The sequence below is a fragment of the Kogia breviceps genome, chromosome 12 (genome assembly GCF_026419965.1).
Source record: "Kogia breviceps isolate mKogBre1 chromosome 12, mKogBre1 haplotype 1, whole genome shotgun sequence".
NCBI classification, from domain to species: Eukaryota; Metazoa; Chordata; class Mammalia; order Artiodactyla; family Physeteridae; genus Kogia; species Kogia breviceps.
Window position 1 is genome coordinate 89,101,189 of NC_081321.1, and position 19,023 is coordinate 89,120,211.

Here is a 19,023-nt window from a genome sequence, read left to right on the forward strand (position 1 = left end):
CTTGGGGGGATAGTTAGTAACCAGCCTGCTTGTTCTCTTGGGTAAAGAAAACCATGCGATGCATGTGCAAGTGCTCTTAGGCTCTGAGCTATTCCTCCAGCATAATTAAGTTACTGCTTGTATCTGCGAGGCTGACTTTAACTCACTTACACTGGGACTCTAACTTGCATCCTTTCACAGATTCTAAACACATAAAACCAAATGAGCCACCAACTTGTTCTATGAAGTTGAATGAGGCACTGGGAGGGGCAAGACTCTGAAAGAACACTGTGTGCCTGCAGGATGGCTCGAGCTGGGCTCTGCTGTGGTCTGCTGTGTGGTGTGTGATCGGGATGGGACCCCTGGGTCTTTGCTGGACAAGCCTTTGTACTGTCCTGGTCTGCTCGCTGCACCTCCTGACTGATGCTGACAATGGCACCTGGTCCCTTCAGCTCCCAGCCTCGGTGGCCCTACAGTCAACTCACCTGTGTGGGGCACGCTCACCACGGGGGAGGTCTCAGCCCTCTGCTCTGCTTGCTCCCGTAGGTTAAAAAACGGCCACAGATGCTCTTCAGCTTCTTATCAATCTCTCTGTTGGTTTGATTCTCTTCCTGGGCAAGTGATTTCCTCACATTGATACCCTTAGAAAAACAGCCTTTTTCTTCTCTCAACATTTTGTTTACATTCTGTTAATTTCATAGTTTTCTAGGAGGGCCAACCTAACACACATCCTGCATACCAACTGTGTGCCGAACAAGGCGTGCGCTGTGCTTTGCCCACGTAGCGCGTTCACGAGATGCCGGCACCGGCTTGCTTTCCCCTCGAGCTCCTTCCACTGCAAATTCAGATGTGAACTTCCAGAAGGTAGTTGAAGTTCAGGCTCATGGGATTTGCTACTGTATTTGTTACCATGGGAACGAAGGCCTATAACCCCTGAAATTCTGGAATGGTAGAATAACTGCCCCATCAGCAGGGACTGAACGGGGCGGGGGGGGGGGCAGTGTGGTAATGATGAAGAGGACACAGAGGATTAATGCAAGAGAAAGGATACGTAGATGCCAGTATCCCTCGAAAGCTGATTTGACAATGAGATGACAGTACCCTTTTATCATGCTAGGAGGAAGATCTCGAAGAAGATATTTTCTCCGGCTGGTGGAGGTGTCCACTGAGGCTGCATTTGAAATTCTCTATTCATTGTGCTACATGTCAGAACAAACCAAATGGATCTTTTGTCATGTTTCAGCCTCACCAAGTCAGCTTGGAGGGAAAATGCTAGTCTTTCTTTGGGCCAAGGTTGTGAAACAAAGCAAAAAATAACAAACACAACCTTTCAGACTCTCTACAGAGTGACTCCCTTCCCTCTTTCATTTTCTTCTTTTCCATTAAACAAATCACAATTATTAAAGGTTAAATGTTTGGAGGGAACATGTGCTAGCCTATGTGAGAAAACAGTCCATTTTGGGGATCAACGGTCTCCAAAGGACCATTCTTGGTCTCTATACTTATACACAGACTGATGGGAAAATTTATTTCAATGTGTTGGTTATAAACTTATGTCATGGAATCTTCTGTGCATGGCTATAAAAACAAGGATGCCTGGCCTGAGAAATGAGTTTGATATTCTACTGGAGTATCTGGGAAATATGGTTTGAATGTTGGGGTGTTTTTAGGGACAAGGGACAGAATATGGGAAAGTGGGAAAATGTAAGCCACGTAATCATTGTTTATGGAGTCACTAGTTTTGCTCACCAAAGGAGTGGGCCCTGGCTGTGATGCCTCCACACCAGTACTGTTTCTCACACAGCAGCTTTCCCACACAGCTCAGGGCAGGGCTGCTGGTCTAACTTCAATGTGCATTTAAAATACTTAGGGAGATGACAAAGATACAGGTTCTGGGCCTATGACCAGAAATTCTGAATCCTTTGGTCTGAAATGAAGCTAGCTATGCACATGGCCATGTCCCACGCTTTGAGAAACTTTGTCTAGCCTATCACCACTTTGTTGTGTATTTTGGGCTGTGTTTTATTACTAAGTAAGAATTGGGTGAGATAGTTTGATTTCTTCTTCCAATCTTAATTTTCAGTGTAGAAGAGTGATGACGATCGCCTCACGTACTTCCTGTTTTCTCAATCTTCTAAAACACGTGGCTTTGTGGTGTTACATCCTGCCCAACAGTTTTCTGCACTCTTTTACTCAGAATGCAGCTCCAGGCCAAGGACACTTTCATTTTTACCTCCCTCTCACCCTTCCCTATGAACAGTGAAGGGAAGGCGTGTCTCAAGCTGCAAAGTGAGCTGTAAGGGGATAGCATGGCTACATTGGATTATCCTCTGCTCTTTGGAACCAGGAGGCTGGTCTGGCACCTACAATGTTTCTAGCACCAGGTGCTTGGAGATTTGGGACACCCCTGCACCCCATCTAATCATGAGAGGAGTCTGATGTAGGAGAAAGCATTGGGAAGGGAGTCAGGGTTACATTTTCCAGCTCTGCAGTTGTTTAGTCAAATAAGTGTGGGTTAAACAAAGTTAAAGCTAATTTCTTTGCTGCAGGAATTCCAAGAGCCTTTGATATGTACTATCAATCTCAGAAAAGAAACAAACAAAAAACAGTGTTTCCTAAACACGTTTGACCAGTGAACCCTTTCATAACTGAGTAACCTACCAGTGCCTTGCTGTACACTGTCTGTAAAACGCCGGCCGAGCTAGAAGTTACTATCATCGCAATTTCTGATCCTGTGTCATCCATCCTCATCTCTGGTTCCTTGTATATCCTTGAGGAGAAAACGACATTCCTGGTGGGAATTCAGAGACCAAAGGGCGGTGTAACACGGAATGGGGTGGAGAGGCCCTAACCTAACTCCTTCCTTGGGAAGTGGAAGGCATATTCCCCCTCTGGGAACTAGTGATGATTCCTAAAAGAACGGGTGGTCTGCTCTTGGCTGTCCAATTTAGGACAGCACTCTGGGCACGAGCGGCCCTGTACAGTCTCCCCTCTGTTCCTGTTGGGTTCTGAAAGGCCCCACGTGTCACACAGCCTCTGAATTCTTTCCATGGTCCTCAAGATCCACTGGCGGCGGGTGTGATAGGGCCTTTGCCTGTCTGGTCTGCAGGGCCATCTCTTGAGCTTGGATGGGACCTGCAAGGGTAGATGGTAGGTTCCCCTGGCTGCACTTTTCTCCATTTGTCTGCAAAACACTGTCAAAAGGTTATTGCCTCCTACATTGCTGAGGTCTGACTTCGGCGTCTGCATTTGATGGAGGTGGGGCAAGGCTCAGAGGGGGCCCTTCCCAAAGGCAAGCAAAACACTCACAAGAAATGTCAAAACTAGCCACACACAGACATCTCACTTGGTTATCTGAGGCAGGGAAGCAAGCATCTGGGTAGGAAGGTTGATGTGATGCCTGTCTTTAAGGCCCGTTTTGAGGAATCTGGAGGCTCTCAAAGGCCCACCCCTCAGTCGGGCAATGCTGGAACGTCATGGCAAAGGAAAGTGGGAACACGTGTAGATACTCAATTCCTCGATCAAAGGCATCTGGAAAGTATATTCTCAGGCCCTCCATTCTGTTCCCGTCAGGAACCAAGGCTGAGACGGAGGATGGGGCAGGAGGGGGGGAGGGTAACGGGGCACCCCCTCCCCAGCCTGGACAGGGTTAGTCAGAGAACAGGCTGGCGAAAGACTTCCTCAGGTTGCGGATGGTCTCGGCCTTGGCCTCGTCTTCACTTGGGGTCCCACGCTGGGAGGCGTCAGACGTGCTGAGGCTGTTAGTCAGGGACTGGGATTTGCTGAAACAGAAAGGCAAGGGGGTTGGGGGCGACAAGGCTGGACTCCCCAGGAAGTGAGTCCTGGGCTTGTCCGGAAGCCAGCTGGGTGAGCCCCATCACCACAAGGACAGTGAGACCAGAAACAAGGCATCCCCGCCCTTACACGATGCTGAGTACACCACACATGCAATTAACCTGCAAGGTGGCTATTGGTATCCTTTTTGAGGCACAGAAGTTGGGGCTTACAGCAAGTAACAGGGGAGCATCCAAGGCTCATATTCTTTTCACAAAACCAGGCTGCTCAGACGGCAGGCGTAACCAGAACGCAGCTTGGCCACTCTCCTGCTTCTGTGCACAAACCCACTTGGTAAAGGGCTGTATCAACGCATTATGGTTGTTCCTCCTGTACTCTCCAGGGCTAGTTTGGGAATCAGGAGGTCTGTATTCCAGACCCTCTCTGCCATTTGGCCCCTCCAGCTGTGGGCAAGTAACTCACTGCTCGGGACCTCCTTTCCCTCATCGGCGCGATGGAGGGTCGGTCTAGCCCACCCTCAGGTCTCTTCTAGCTCTGACACTCGGGCTTCAGTTCCAACTCTTCTCGGAAACCCTTATTGCCGATTCCAGCCCATTTTGAAATTCTCACGGTGCCTGCTGTTTGAACAACAGTTTTTGACCCTGTGTGCCAGCCGAATGCTAGGTGACAGGTTGGAGAGATGAATGAGATTCAGGCCCTGTCCTCAAGGGGCTCACCTTGAGGTGAGCCTAGTGAGGGTGAAAGACATAGGAAGAGATCCCCACTTGGTCTTGTCACCACATTAAACAAAATCTTCTTCAAAGCAGAGACTATCTTTTACCCCTTGCTTATTCCCCCCGGGGTGTTATCCAGGACTAAGTTCAAAGTAGGCATTTGATAAATACCTGCTGATTTGAATTGAATCAAATAATACTTTAGAGCAACAACCCAGGAGATTTAAATGTTTTTAGCTAGATGACTATTGAGGTTAGCGTCCAAACCTGGCTTAAGTCCCAAAGCCCTCGTCTGTCCTGTGATTAGCTGGGCTGTATCTTTTCACATGTGAGAGGCTGTCACAGATACACCCATATGGAGCCAGCTGCATTCTGGCTGGCTAGAAGCACTAACTGTGCAAAAACTCATTTTAATCCTTACAATAACCCTGTGGTGTAAGTACTATTGTCCCCATTTTGCATGAGAGGAAGTTTAAGCACAGAGAGATTAGGTAACTTTTCTGAGGTCATGCAGCTTTCAAGTGGCAGAGTTGAGATTGAACCCAGGTGGTCTGACTCTAGAGTCTGTGCCGTCAACCTCTATGCCTATTGCTGGAGGACCACTTGCTAATTTCATCAAACTAAAAATGCATTTGTCCTTTGATCCAATAACACCATTTCAGGTATTTTCTATACAGCTGATCCTGCACGTATAAGAAACAGCATGTTTTCAAGGCTATTCACTGCAACCTTCTTTGTAAGAGCATACCCACATTTCCTTTTAGGGTGGATTAGTTGGATAAATCGTAGTATAACTATATAGTAGAATACTATACAGTTGTGAAAAGGAGAAAATGTTAATGAACTGAGTGGAAGAGCTCCAGGATTTATTGTTAAATGTAAAAGCAAGGAGCAAAATGGTGTGGACAGTGAATACTGCTGATTGTGTAAATAAGTGGGAGGAGAGAAACAGAACATGTATTTCTGTATTTGCATAAGGAAACACTGGAGGAACACACAAGGAACTAACAAAAATGGTTACCTCTGGGGAGCAGGGGGCAGGAAAGCATTGGATAGGAATGAGTTGGGAGTAAGGTTTTTTTCAATAAAAACAAAATCTTTAAAATCTTTGAACCATGTGAATGTATTACCTATTCAGAAAAATTATGGTTAGCATGACTCATGGGCTGGATGTCCTGTGTCCAATCCTAGCTCTTCTACTTCCTAACAGTGGAAACTTTGGCAAATTACTAATCTCTTTCTCTGTTTGCTCATCTGTAAAATGGGGATAATAATTATTATTAACTCCTAAGCCTGTGGGACTTAAAAAAACAAACCAACTAGGTAAAGTGCTTAGTACATAGTAAGTAGATAATAGACGCTAGCAGTGAAATGATGATTATTAATATTAGTGTTTGGAGTTGAAGAAAGGGAGAAGCTTTCCAAAGAAAACACATTTAGGGTCTCTCTTTCTGACCTCAAACCAAGAGACGGGCTTGAGTGGAAAGAGGATGTATGTGTGCATTGGGACGGATCTTTTACAAAGTGGTGGCAACCCTCCTTCCCGTCCCCATCACCTAGTCTCTCACAATGTGACTCTGCACGTCCTCCTATCGAGTCTATTTCCCCACCTCTTTAATCTGGGCTTGACCACGTGACTTATTTTTACCAAAAGCGTGTGATGGGACGAAATGACATTATGCAGCGTCTTCTAAGGCCAGACCTCGAGAGGCCTTGAAGCTTCTACTTTTGCCCTTTTGGAATGTAATTCTACCATGTGAGGAAGCTGGGCCCAGCCTGCTGGAGGATGAGGCCCAAGAAGAGAGAGAGGCTCAGTTGACAGGCAACACCAACAACCAGATGTGTGCAGGAGGCCCTCTTGGACCATCCAGCCCCAGGTAAGCTGCCAGATGACTACAGCCATATGAGTGATCCCAGTAGAGTAGGGTTGCTAGATTTAGTAAGTAAAAATACAGGACACCCAGTTAAATTTGAAATTCAGATTAAAAACAATTATTATTATTTCTTTTGCGGTACGCAGGCCTCTCACTGTTGTGGCCCCTCCCGTTGCGGAGCACAGGCTCCGGACGCGCAGGCTCAGCGGCCATGGCTCACGGGCCCAGCCGCTCCGTGGCATGTGGGATCTTCCCGGACCGGGGCACGAACCCGCGTCCCCTGCATTGGCAGGCGGACTCTCAACCACTGCGCCGCCAGGGAAGCCCAAAACAATTACTTTTTGAGTATAAATATATCCCATGTAACATCTGAGGGCAACTTATGCTCAAAATTATTCATTGTTTATCTGAAATTCAAATCTACCTGGGCATCCTATATTTTATCTGGCAGCTCTACAGGAGAGACCAGCAGAAGATCCTCCCAGCTGAGCCAAACTTAGAACAAATTGCTAAACCAAAAAATTATGAACAAAGAAAATGGTCGTTTTCTTAAGCCACTAAGTATTAGGATGGTTTGTTATGCAGCAAGAGATAACTGATGCACGTATACGTGGAGGATCACAGTGGGACCTAATCTATCCTCTCACCTTTCTGGGCCCTGCCTGCCATCCCGATTCCATCCTCTGGGCTTCCTTCTACCCATTTAAAGTCTGGGAGAGGCCTTGGTGGGTCTTCCTCTGTCTCTGAGTCTCTGACCCTGAGCCAGCCCAGCTCTGTCCACACCCCAAGTCCACCCTCTGCCCTTCCCAATTCCCAAAGCACTTACTTGAGATGGGGGTGGGGTGTTGCTGGTTTCTTGGACTCTTCACCCTGTTGGGAGGTGCTGCGGCCCTGCATGGGGGGCCGGGGCTGTGAGGTAAGGGTGGTGCCTGGCTTGGAGACCTGGTTTGGAGAGCTGCCTCCAGATGTGCGGGATAGCTGTGGAGAGCCTGGTGACCTCTGCTGCTGTGGAGATCCAGATGAGGGGCTCAGGGGTTGCTGGCCTTGTGGGGAGAGCCTCTGTTGCGAGGGGCTTCCAGATCTCGGGGGCTGAGGAGACTGAGCTTGGCGAGGGCCCCCTACAGGGAGAAAAAAATTATTACATTCAAATTTTTTTAGGATAAATATGGCTGTGCACAAGTGTCCCTTCAGGGATGTTCATTACAGTGTTTTTCCTTTTTTTTTTTTTTTTTTTTAAGATTTTTTTGATGTGGCCCATTTTTTTAAAGTCTTTATTGAATTTGTGACAATAATTGCTTCTGCTTTATGTTTTGGTTTTTTTGGCCACGAGGCATGTGGGATCTTAGTTCCCCGACCAGGGATTGAACCCGCACCCCCTGCTTTGGAAGGCGAAGTGTTAACTGCTGGACTGCCAGGGAAGTCCCTACAGTGCTTTTCATAACAGTGAAAAACTGAAAACAAAACAAATGCCTAACTGTAGGGGAACTGACTAGGAACATTAAGATAAATTCATATAACGGAATATGCTATGGTCATCATGTATGATGTGGCAGAATAATATTAAATGAGATGGGATGTTATCGATAAGCAGCTTATAAAACAGTATTTGCAGTTTAATTCCATTTTGGCATGTATATATATAAAGCTATGTAAAAAAGAAGGACTGGAAGGTTATACATTAAAACCAGTGTGTCTCAAATTTTAATGGCATATGAATCACCACGCATCTTGTCAAAATAAAAATTCCGATACAGTAGGTCTTGAGCGGTTTTATGAACTGGATTGTGTCCCTTCACAAAATTCATATGGTGGAGTCCTAACCCCCGGTGTGACTGTATTTGGAAATAGGGCCTTAAAGGAGGCAACTATTGTTAAATGATGCCATAAAGGTGGGCCCTAATCCAACAGGACTGCTGTCCTTATGAGAAGAGAGCGAGAGAGAGAGACCAGAGACCTGCACACACAGAGGAAAGGCCACGTGAAGACACAGTGAGAAGGTGCTGTCTGCAAGCCCTGAGGAGAAGTTTCAACCCTGCTGGCACCTTGATCTTGGACTTCCAGCCTCCAGAACCATGAGAAAATAAAGGTCTGTTCATGAAGCCATTCAGCCTGTGGTATTTTGTTACGGCAACACAGATGGGGTCTACGTTACTAATAAGCTCCCAGGTGACGCTTCTGCTTTCCGCACTTCGAGTAATGAGCCACCGAGCAATGATTTTAAAAGCGCTGGGATGATGAGGGACTTACATTCTCTTCCTTTTGCTCACTGATGTTTTCCACACTGAAGATGTATTACTTTTGAAACAATGCAAATAATTATCCCTTACTTTTGGATAGCTCTCTAATCTCTTCTAAGAACTTTCAAAAGCAATATATCATTTGATCTAGAGAGAGGCTGGTAGGGAAGATACCATTCTTCTCATCAGGTTGAAGTGGAAACAGCCTCATTAAGGTTTCATAACTAGAAGGGGTAACCACGGAAAGCCCACAGAGGAGCTTGGCTTCACCCTGTTGCTGCACAGAGCATATAGGCTTTCACCTACAAGCGAAAGGACATTTTAGCCTCCCTGAAATGACTTTGAGTGGAATTCCACGGCTCCAAGCAAGCAAGGTGTACTCTCCTCACCCTTGAACCCAGGTGTCAGGACTGCTGACTGTGAAATGCACCTTGGCAAAGCAGACTAGCTGCCTGCTGCTCTCCAGCCCAGGATACAGCGGCTCCTGGGAAGGTGGGATGCACTGCGGTGATTCTCGCCATGCTTTGTTGAGAGGATGGGAGACTGAGAGTTTAAAAAGGGCTGGAGCTCAACTCTGAGCCCTTTCATAATGGGGCTTCCATTTGTGTGAGCTCCCCAGGTCTCTACTGTGTCCTCTCTATCATGTCCCGGCCCTGGGCTGGTCACCCTCGCAGCTTGTGAGTTGGGCATTATTATCATCCCCATTTTACAAAGAAACTCAGTCCCAGATATACTGCAACTTGCTTAAAAAGTGTCACTTCTAGTAAGGGAAAGAGCCTAGACTCAAACCTAGATCTCTCTGACTCAATGCTCTGTTTTCTTTTGTTTCCTTTTTTTCCTTTCTTTACTGTACCACACAGGGCAGCACCTTTGTGCAAATTAAGAAAAAGGTGCTTTCCCCCAGTGGTGGCTGCTCTGAGCCCGGTGCAAAGGGGGCAAGGCCTAGATTTCAGCTGGCGTGTGGAGGGCACGACCTGCATGTCTGGTGGCCCTGACACCCTACAGGTAACAGAGCCCCAGGTCCTTGCCATTAACCTGCCATGTGACTATGGGTGCGTCACTTCTCCTCTCTGGGCCCTTGCTTGGAAATGAGGTCGTTGGACTAGACATCAAACATCCCTCCACATTTGAACAGCTTTGTGAGCTTGTGCAACACTTTCCAGGTTGGACTGAATTGCAGCTCCAGACTAGCAACTGACTGCACATGGCTTGATTCATGACTATATTGTCCCAGTAGATTGGAGGACCCATTGATCACAAAACTCAAACACCTATAGGGCCAGGCAGGTACATAAATAAATAAAACAGGAGAGTGTCAGAAAAATCACGTGGCTTTAAAAACCTTTCCCACTTGAGATACATGGTTCAGACTTATCTCTTTAAAGAGGTGCAAGCATAAAGAAAATGGCAACTGACACTGTGTCACTGTGGAAGTGATACTAGGGAGGAAGGAGTAGGGCCTGAGGCAAACGGAGGAGTCCTTGCCCTGTCAGTGGAGAGCTGCTACGTAGCAAGCAGGCCCACTGTTTCTAGAGCTCCTGCTCTATCAAGAGAAGCTGGAAATCTAGATGTTTATGTAAAAGCTTCTGATTTTATTTATTTATTTTTTTGCGGTACACGGGCCTCTCCCGTTGTGGAGCACAGGCTCCGGACGCGCAGGCTCAGCGGCCATGGCTCACGGGCCCGGCCGCTCCGTGGCATGTGGGATCCTCCCGGACCGGGGCACGAACCCGCGTCCCCTGCATCGGCAGGCGGACTCTCAACCACTGTGCCACCAGGGAAGCCCCAAAGCTTCTGATTTTTAAATGTTGGTTTACTTTTTTGTTTTTTAAACCCATTGTAGGTCCAAAAAAGACATGTTTTCTAGTTTTATCTTAAACCACCCCTCCCCCCCCACCCCACCTCTCCACACTCTGCTCCTCAAGACTGATATCTTGGAAAATCTGGATACTCATTCATTCATTTATTAACTATTCATTTCAGTCCCTATTATACAGGTGGGATTCATCAAGAGACACTAATTTCTTTCAGCTTCTCAGCAAAGCAACAAATTTAGTATTTTTTGTTTGAGCACGTACAGAAAAAAAATTAAATGTAGAAAGTATTTGCCTTAGCCCAGGACTGGTGCTAAAAGATGATGGGGTTCATTAAAAGAGACCTTCACTTTTACTGAGTTGAAAGTGAGTAGTGAGTTCAAAAAACAAGTTAATAATGTGATCTTGTTATTTTGGGAACTCAATGAAAGCACTGTGTTTTAATTAGCCTTGTTATTTTTAATCTGAGTGTTAATTCAATGAGCATTTTCTTTAATTATCCTAATTGGTTTTAAATTGATTGTTTTTCAACTCAATAAACGTGTGTTTAGCCTCATGTCGCTTAAAATATCTCTTTATCGAGCGTGTCTCTACCCTGGGCCGGAGAGGAAACCAGAATACAGTAGCTCTCTGTTTTAAAAGTGCTCAGTTCAAATGTGGTTGAAAAAGTAAGTCCTGGGGCAGAGTGGGAAAGGCCAGGGTAGGGCAGAGGCACAGTCAGAGCCTGGCAGGGTGATGAATAAGTTGTTTTTGAACATTTATAATTATAGAATTATCGCCAGGCAGGAGGGCAGTGGGGCTGCTTTAGTTATAAGGATTGTTATGATAACAACCATTAAGGACAACATGTATATTATAATTGTTAGTAAGACACAAAATATGAATAGTGAGTTTTTAATGGTAAAGGTCATATAAATAGTTATTAAGAGTATATTAGTAGTAGTAAGAGCTAGAACCTACTAAGCACTACCTCCCCGCCAGGACACCTTGCTAACTGCTTCACCTGCGTTATCTCACGGGAAGCTTCCCATTACTAAACGGCGCAGCTGTCATTTCCTCCTTTATCACTGGGGAAACTGAGGCTCCGAGAAGTGATGTAACTTGCCTAAGTCTGCCAGAGAACTGAGACATGGAAGGGGATTCAAATAGGTGTTTATCTGCCCGAAGAAGAAGCCAGTGTTCTTTGGTACAGTTATGTAAGTCATGCAGTTTCCCTTTTCTTAAATGCTTTCTGCTTTTCCAAGAAGAGAAGCACAGACAAGAAAGATGAATGGGGTATTTTATCTAAGACCTTTTGAAGAAGAAGCCATTTAGTGCCCAAGGCCGATTTTCCCAAGAAGCAATAAATCTGTTACTTTGATAAAAGCGACTGGGAAGGCCACAGTGTGATAGTAATGTTTCTTTCTGATGAGTCTTAAAGCAGATCCTTAAAAGGTCGCCATGAAAATGCCTGGCCTGGCTTCTTGGTGCAAAGCGGTCCTGAGGCTCCAAGCTGGCACTAGAGCAGTGAGTGTGCCCGGAAACTTCTGACTGCGGGAGAGGACATGGGCTTTCTCCCCAGGCCTGAGCGTGAGAACACCCGAGCAGCTGGCAGCCTGAGAGGAGGTTAGTTATTGCCACGATTTCTTTTCATCTTGTCATCAATAGTTCATCCATTCTCTAATAAATGGTGGCATTTACATAGTAATGCTGGGATATTTTCTGAGGAACAATTCCAATCGACAAGGTTCTGTACAACGTTCTGTTTTTCTTTCTTTCTCACTCTAGCTGGTTGGCTCATAAATCTATAATCAGGCACTGCTAGCAGCTAGGAAACAGACAATTTCTAGAAGATCTGAAAGGCCAGACTTGTAAGCCTGCCATTTTCTTGTGCTTCCTTGGACGAAGCCTCAACACCCATCTCTGTAAAAAGGAAATACTGCTGTTTTCACTGTTGACAAGTTGGGAGGCTGAAAATAAGAAAACAAATGGGCAAGTCCCTAGCACAGTGCCTGGCACATATTAGGTACTTAATACATTTACTGTCTGTCTTCCTTTCCTCCTTTTCTGACCTTAAGGGGGTGACAAACCTCACGGTCTCTTTCATTCTGCATACAGAGCGAGGGCACATATCTGGGGATAAAGTATTAAGATGGAGTGTTCCAGAGCACCTTCTGTAAGTCACGCGTGGACCCCTCAGTGCATTCCAGCATGCTTGCTGGACGGTTCTCTCAGTGTGTGGCTCGTCGTGGGGGCCCTACCTTGTGTGGGTGTCCGTGGCTGAGGCTGTCCGAGCGGAGGCCCAAGCTGGGCTTGCCCGGGGGGTTTTGCTGGTTTAGTCTGAGGAGTCTAGAGCAGAAGAGAAAAGAAGCCTGTTGTGGTCACTGCAGCCATTTACTTCCTGCATACGAGGGCAGGGTTTATCAACATCTGTTCACTACTGAGGTAAAACTTACACAATGTGCACAGTTCTTAAGTGTACAGCACAACGAGTTTTCACACGTGAATACACCTGTGTAACCACCAAACAGGTCAAGACAGAAAATTTCCAGTGGAGAAGCCTACTCCATGCCCCCTCCCAGCCAGCAGCCCCCTCGAGTACGACCGTCATTCTGACATCTGTTATCACAGGTTTGTTTTTGTGGGGAAAGGGGGAGAAGGTTTTGAGACTTGCTTTTCCAGAAAGCTGGGGGGCTAACAAATTCTTTGGAGAATAATCTGGTAGTCCACGGTGAGGACTGTGGAAGGCAGGAGCTCTGAGGGAGCACATCGAGGTTGGAGGATGAGGAAAATGGAAGACACAATAGTCTCTATTGACTGGTGCCCTGGGAGTATACAAAGGGCATGTGTGTACACGGGCACATGCGTACACACACACACACACACACACATGCACGCACATGCTGCTCCCTGCTCAGGCCCGGGACGGAGGGCACAGAGGAGACAACTGGTTTCTCATGTTAATCATCTCTGCATACAGACACCCAAAGGCCAGTCGAGACAAGGTTTTTCTCCCCAGGATGGTGAAGGGAGGAAGGGCCTCTCAGAGCCTCCCCAATTCCCCCATCAGGAGCAGGGCTACAAGCTCTCCCCCAACCCCAGCCTCACCCACACCCCATTCCTTTCTCCCCAAGTTGGTTCCTCCCTGGGAGCATCTCCTGTGGATCAGGGCACCCATTCCCAGACAGCCGGGCATTTCTCATGGCTACACAGTGTCCCTTACTTCCGAGGACCTTACCCAAGGCCTCAGGGGCAAGGGCACTGCGCCCCCTGGCATCGGGAGTTGGCTCATTTTGGAGACAACGAGATCGGCCATCAGCTGTTTGTCCTCTTCCAGGTGTTCTCCAATCAGGGGCATGGAGCTGTCCATCACCTGCAGGTGATGAGAGAAAAGGAGTCCTGAAGGACCCTCAGGCCAGGGGGCCAGGCAGCGCATCCCAGGAGGCAGGCTCAGAGCTCACGACAGAAGTGAACACTAGATGGCAATGCTCTCCATGCAAACACCCAGCCCAGCGCCTCCAGCTGGGAATGACCCCCGTGGAGACATCCAGTTTCCTGCAGTTCAGTCTAAATCAACTCCCTGGACTCAGTTCAATTCGGTCGACATTTGCTGGACCTCAGACATGCGACCAAGCGCTGGGAACCTTTGCTGACCTTTTCTGCTCTTTTCTTTGGGGAGCTGGTCTCTGCCCCTCCTTTCCCACCTTGGCCCCCACCCAGGATTGGGGCTGGCCTCCTGAACTCTGGCCCAAGGTCAAGGTTTTCCACAAAGCCGGAAGCAGTGAAGGTGGGGGGCTCGATTATGACCAAAAAAATAACAAGGGTTAGAGTCGACGCAGGGCTCAGAGAGAAGAGGGAAGAGACAAGGCCTGCCCTCCAGGGCTCTGGCAGAATAAACTCCCGGAGAGGAACTTCTTCCACGGGGAGCAGGCTGCTTCTCAAAGGAGGCACAGTGCTTACACTGGGAGGGGGCCTGAGAGATCATATCTGTACATCCGCACATCTGCTTTTCTTGCAGATGGGGAAACCGAGGCCCTGAGATGGGAAGGGACTTGCCCGAAGTCACGTAGGCCAACGATCCAGGTGATTCTCCAGGCACGGGCAGCTGTAGGCGGTCTCAAAGGGGAGCGAGGCCTTGGTGGGCCCTCTGTCTCCTCCCCAGCTATAGGGAAATCCAGCCTGTTCACCAACCCCCCCTTCCCCCGCCCCCATCAAACGCACTGTCTGGTTCTCCCTTTTCCCAAGCTGGGGGCTCACCAGGTTCTCTCCCTTGTCCAGGTCCTTGTGCGTGTCATTCTCTCTGCCCACTCTCTACCTGCCTAAGCCCTTCTCCTCCGTCAGGGAACATCTAGCCGGCCCTTCCTCTGGGAAGCCTCCTCGGCACTCCTGCCCCCCTCACTTTGGTCGTCCCATTGGAAAGCTTATTGCACAGGGCCACGGTCTCCTGTTGATGTGTGTCTCCCCAACCAGACGGTGAGCCCCTGGGCTGGGGATGGGCCCTGTGTCCTGTCAGACAGGTGTGCCCTCACTAAGTACCTCTTGAATGGAGAAATGAAAGGTCCCTGCAATAAGTCCTGCTGATAACGATAAGGATACTAGTAAGTGCTATATTTCATTATTATGTGCCGGGCGCCGTTCTAAGCACTGGGTGTGGATGACCTCACACAAATCTCAGCATAGCTCTTTGAGATAGGTACCATTACTATCCTTATCATGATGGGAAAACTGAAGTCCAAGAAGTAGCAAATTCAAGGACAGATTGCTAGCAATCCTTCTGTGTTTCACCGATCACCGAACAGCTCTCTGTGGTAAGAACTGGGAACAGCAGACCTGGGTTCCAGGCTTCGGTTCTGCTAGGGACTTGCTGTGTGATCTTGGCATGTCACTTTTCCTCTGTGGGCCTGTTGTTTCCCTCAACTATATAAACGGAGGGGTTTGGGCAGCTGCAAAGACCCTTCCAGCTGGGACTTTTAGGAGCCTGTGAGTCTAAAGCACCTACTATGGTGGGGAAGCTGAAAAGCAAACTCAAGGATGGGATTGCAGATCCTATTATGGATGGTCCTGAAAACTGTCCTCCAGCTGAGCTCCCTGTTGGTTATGCCTGGGTTCCTGGTACCCTGGATCCAGCGCCTGACACATGGACAGTCTCTCGTTCAATGTGGGCTGAGCTGAGTTATAACTGTGGAGTCTACGTGTACACAGGCCTGTCCTTTCTCTTCCTGACCCCACCCACCCCTTTTTGTTCTGGTTTCTGTTTCCTACATTCCCTGCAGTGGAAAACAGCCACCACAAGGAACCTGAGGTCAGAGCATTCTGGAGTCCCCATTATGGACACAGCCAGAGGGAGTGGACATTCTGGTCTCCCCAGGGAAACATTTTTCCAATGAGCAATGTCATTCCCCGTACAGGTCATGGAGGACAAGTTCAAGGGTCTTTCCCCTGAGTATTTCACTGTGAGGATCTTCACAAAACATGTCCCACAAATTTTATGTTCTCACCACAGAGGTGGCTGAAGAAATCAGTATTTTTGGATCCCTTCTGTCTGTTTCTTTTCCTGACTGGGGAAAAATACCTTTTATCTTTCTGGTAAAAAGTTCCCCATCTCCCTTGACCTCACTATAAACTGAAAAGCAACGGAAACAACTCTGCAATGTTTCTGAGAGAAAAAAAAAAAATCTGAAAAGCCATTCCCCGCCCCCTGCCCCGGAACATTTTTGAGAAGTTGTCTTATTGTGTTGTAAAGTCCAAACCCACGAATTTTTTTTTTTTTTCAATGTGTAAGGTCTTTCATCCCCTACCCGCTAAATGTCTGGAGGCAGGGAGTCTGGGCCCCCGGGTACAAATTTTGGTTTCCTAAGAGTGAAAGCTGAGTTAACTCAGCTAGGCAGGAGCTCCAGGAAGGGAGCCAGGAGCCCTCCTGCTGATTGCTGGACCCTCTCTGAAGGGAGGCTCTAGGGGCAGGGTCCCTGCTACTGTGTTTGCTGCCGTATCTCCATCACTTGGCTGGGGGTCTGGTGCCCAGAATAGGGGCTCAACAGTGAATGAACGAATGGGTGAATGAATCAATGACCACATGTGTGCCAAAGCTGAGTCCGTGTGTGGTGGTCCCATGAAGAGACGCAGAGGCAGGAAGGCCAGGAAGGGTCTCAGGAGAGGTAATGCCCTAGGCGTGGGTCTGAAGGTCCCAGGCATCCTCGCTCCTCCAGGAGCAGCCTGGGTCTAGCTTGGAAGCAAGTGTACAGGGCAGTAGTTTTGCTCCTGGACCCTTCACTGTCCTCTGAGAAGGGGCTGCTGAGGAGATTTCAGGTATGGTGGCTGCTGGACTTGAGGAGAGAGCTGTTTTCTAGAGCAGGATTGAACCTGCAAATATAGATGCAACTCATCCTTGGAAGCTGCCTGGCCTTCTGGGGGATGAGTGCGGGCAGAGGGGCTGTGTGCACCCTGGAGTCCCTCCCCTTCACCTCCAAGCTGGCTACCCCTCGGGCTTGCGTGTGGATGCCCTCCTGGCAGTGCTGGAGGAGAAGAGCAGGGCTCCCACCCCTCCCGTCACCGGGTCCTGCCATGCTGCGGGTCCCGGGAGTGGTGCAGACACTCGGGGCTGGAGGACTGGCTGGCTCTTGCGGTCACCCCAGCCATGTGCTTCCCATTAGCCGCCCACACCCCAGGGAGGGGGCAGCCACAGGGCTCTCCCTCACGTGTCTTGGCCCTGTGTCAGCACCGGGCCTCTGCAGTGGTTGGAGAAGGCCATAGAAGGGAAGCACTGGAAGGGGCTCTGGGGGGTGGGAGAGATAGGATGTGAGGTTGGGGAGAGAAGGGAGAATTCTGAGCCAGAGCAGCATTTGCAGGGAAAGCAGTGGAGAACCATGAGCTGTGGCGGGGAGGGAAAGGGAGTTAGGAGGGGAGAGGGGGCTGTGAGGCCAAGAGACTTGGGGAGCCATGGAGGGGGGAGGGGGACCGTGGGATTGGGGGAGACGGGGCGGGGGGAGAGCCACGGAGAGGGAAGGGGGACCGTGGGATTGGGGTAGATGGGGGGGAGAGCCACGGAGAGGGGAGGGGGACCAGGGGATTGGGAGAGACGGGGCGGGGGGAGAGCCACAGAGAGGGGAGGGGGACCGGGGGATTGGGGGAGATGGGGTGAGAGCCACGGAGAGGGGAGGGGGACCCTGGGATTGGGGGAGATGGAGGGGAGAGCCACGGAGGGGAGAGGGGGCCTGTGGGACTGGGGTAGACACAGGGCCTTGAAGGTGGGAGGGGGACTGTGGGGCTGGGAGAAGCATGGAGAGGAAGCTGTGGGGGTAGGGAAGGAGGGTGATGGAAGGACCACGGCAACCTGTAGGCGACAGCTCTGGAGGGCAGCAGGGGTGGTTGGCCTCTGAGAGGCGTGGGCTGCAGGAAGGTTGAGGGAAAGATGCTGGGACTCAAGAGCCCCTCTGACCTCTCTTACAATTACATTTCCCTCCATTCACACCCCTTTCCTAACCTTCGGTGCCCTCAAGTTAGTGTACCACCCTTCCCTGCCAGCCTGCACACCCCATGTCCGTCTTGCTCAGAGCTCTGTCCCTAGAGCTACCCCCACACCAAGCCCATGGGAGCCACTGGGTACCCGTCTGCTGATTGAACATACAGTGGAATATCTGCCCAGTGACCAGAAAAGTGTGTCCTCTTTACACACTGGGACATTGAGAAAATTGAAGAGGCCTGAGGGGACAGAATCTTGCCAACTCTTGGCCCGATGCTTTTCCCCTACTGTTAGGGCCACAGGTTGGGGATATTTGTTAACCTCATGCCCAGAACTCTTGAGGGCCAGCTCAGAGCCCCTGGGCACAGAGGTTTTAGAGGCAGCCAAGGGTGGGGATGGGGTACGTGAGGGTGGTAGGTGAGAAGCCTGTGGGAGCTTCTTGCTGTGGCTTGGGCTGCATGCGCCCCAGCCATGGGCTAAGACACAGCTGACCACGCCGGAGGCCACACTTGGACTCCTTCCCTCTGGCATGGCTGCTCAGGGGCCTGGACAGGCCCGGAGGGTCTCCTGCTCCACCTCTCACCTCAATGATGTAGTCTCTGCCATCCTTGCTGTGGACAGCCTTGACGGCGCAGATGTCCAGGCCACCGAACATCTCTGAGCAGCTGTCCACCCACAGCCTGTACCTGCGTGGATGCAGACACAGGCAGTGGGCGTGAGGGACAGGCAGCAGGGACGGGAGGCAGAGACACAGAAGGACGCGTACAGGAAACAGGCATGGGACAGACAGTAACACACAGGCAACCATTCAGAGATGGAGAGAGACAGGAGATGCAGCAAGAGAGACAGAGAGGCAGGGAGACAGAGACCAGAGAGAGACAGAGGCAGTGGGAGAGACAGAATGGGTAGAAAGGGAGGCAGGGACGTAGATGGACCGTGAGAGAGAGACAGCAGGAGAGCGGCTAAAAGGGAGCCAGGAGGGCAGGAGAGAAACAGGACTGGGGGAGAAGGAATATGGGAGCTGGGAGAGGTCTCAGAGACCTGACCCCACCCACTTAAACTTGACTGGCTCCCTAGTAGTGGGAAGCTTGCCTTGTCCCTATCGGGAGCCATCCTGGACACCCAGCTCCCCCTGAAGTCCTTTTCCCTTGGGAAAGCTGCTCGAAGGTCCCC

The 19,023-nt window shown here is 49.4% G+C and overlaps 1 protein-coding gene across 2 annotated transcripts in view; it reads right to left on the reverse strand.

Annotated features, from left to right (window-relative positions):
* Positions 1-2,450: 2,450 nt before the first annotated feature.
* SYN3 (synapsin III) overlaps positions 2,451-19,023 on the reverse strand; it is a 443,491-nt gene continuing 426,918 nt past the window's right edge. For both annotated transcript variants that reach the window (XM_059081741.2, XM_067010054.1), the window contains exons 10-14: positions 18,434-18,536; positions 13,630-13,764; positions 12,653-12,740; positions 7,188-7,479; positions 2,451-3,761 (exon numbers count right to left, since the gene is read on the reverse strand). In XM_059081741.2, the coding sequence (XP_058937724.1) occupies positions 3,629-3,761; positions 7,188-7,479; positions 12,653-12,740; positions 13,630-13,764; positions 18,434-18,536 (751 nt within the window). In that variant the 3' untranslated portion in view covers positions 2,451-3,628. The remainder of the gene's footprint in view (positions 3,762-7,187; positions 7,480-12,652; positions 12,741-13,629; positions 13,765-18,433; positions 18,537-19,023) is intronic.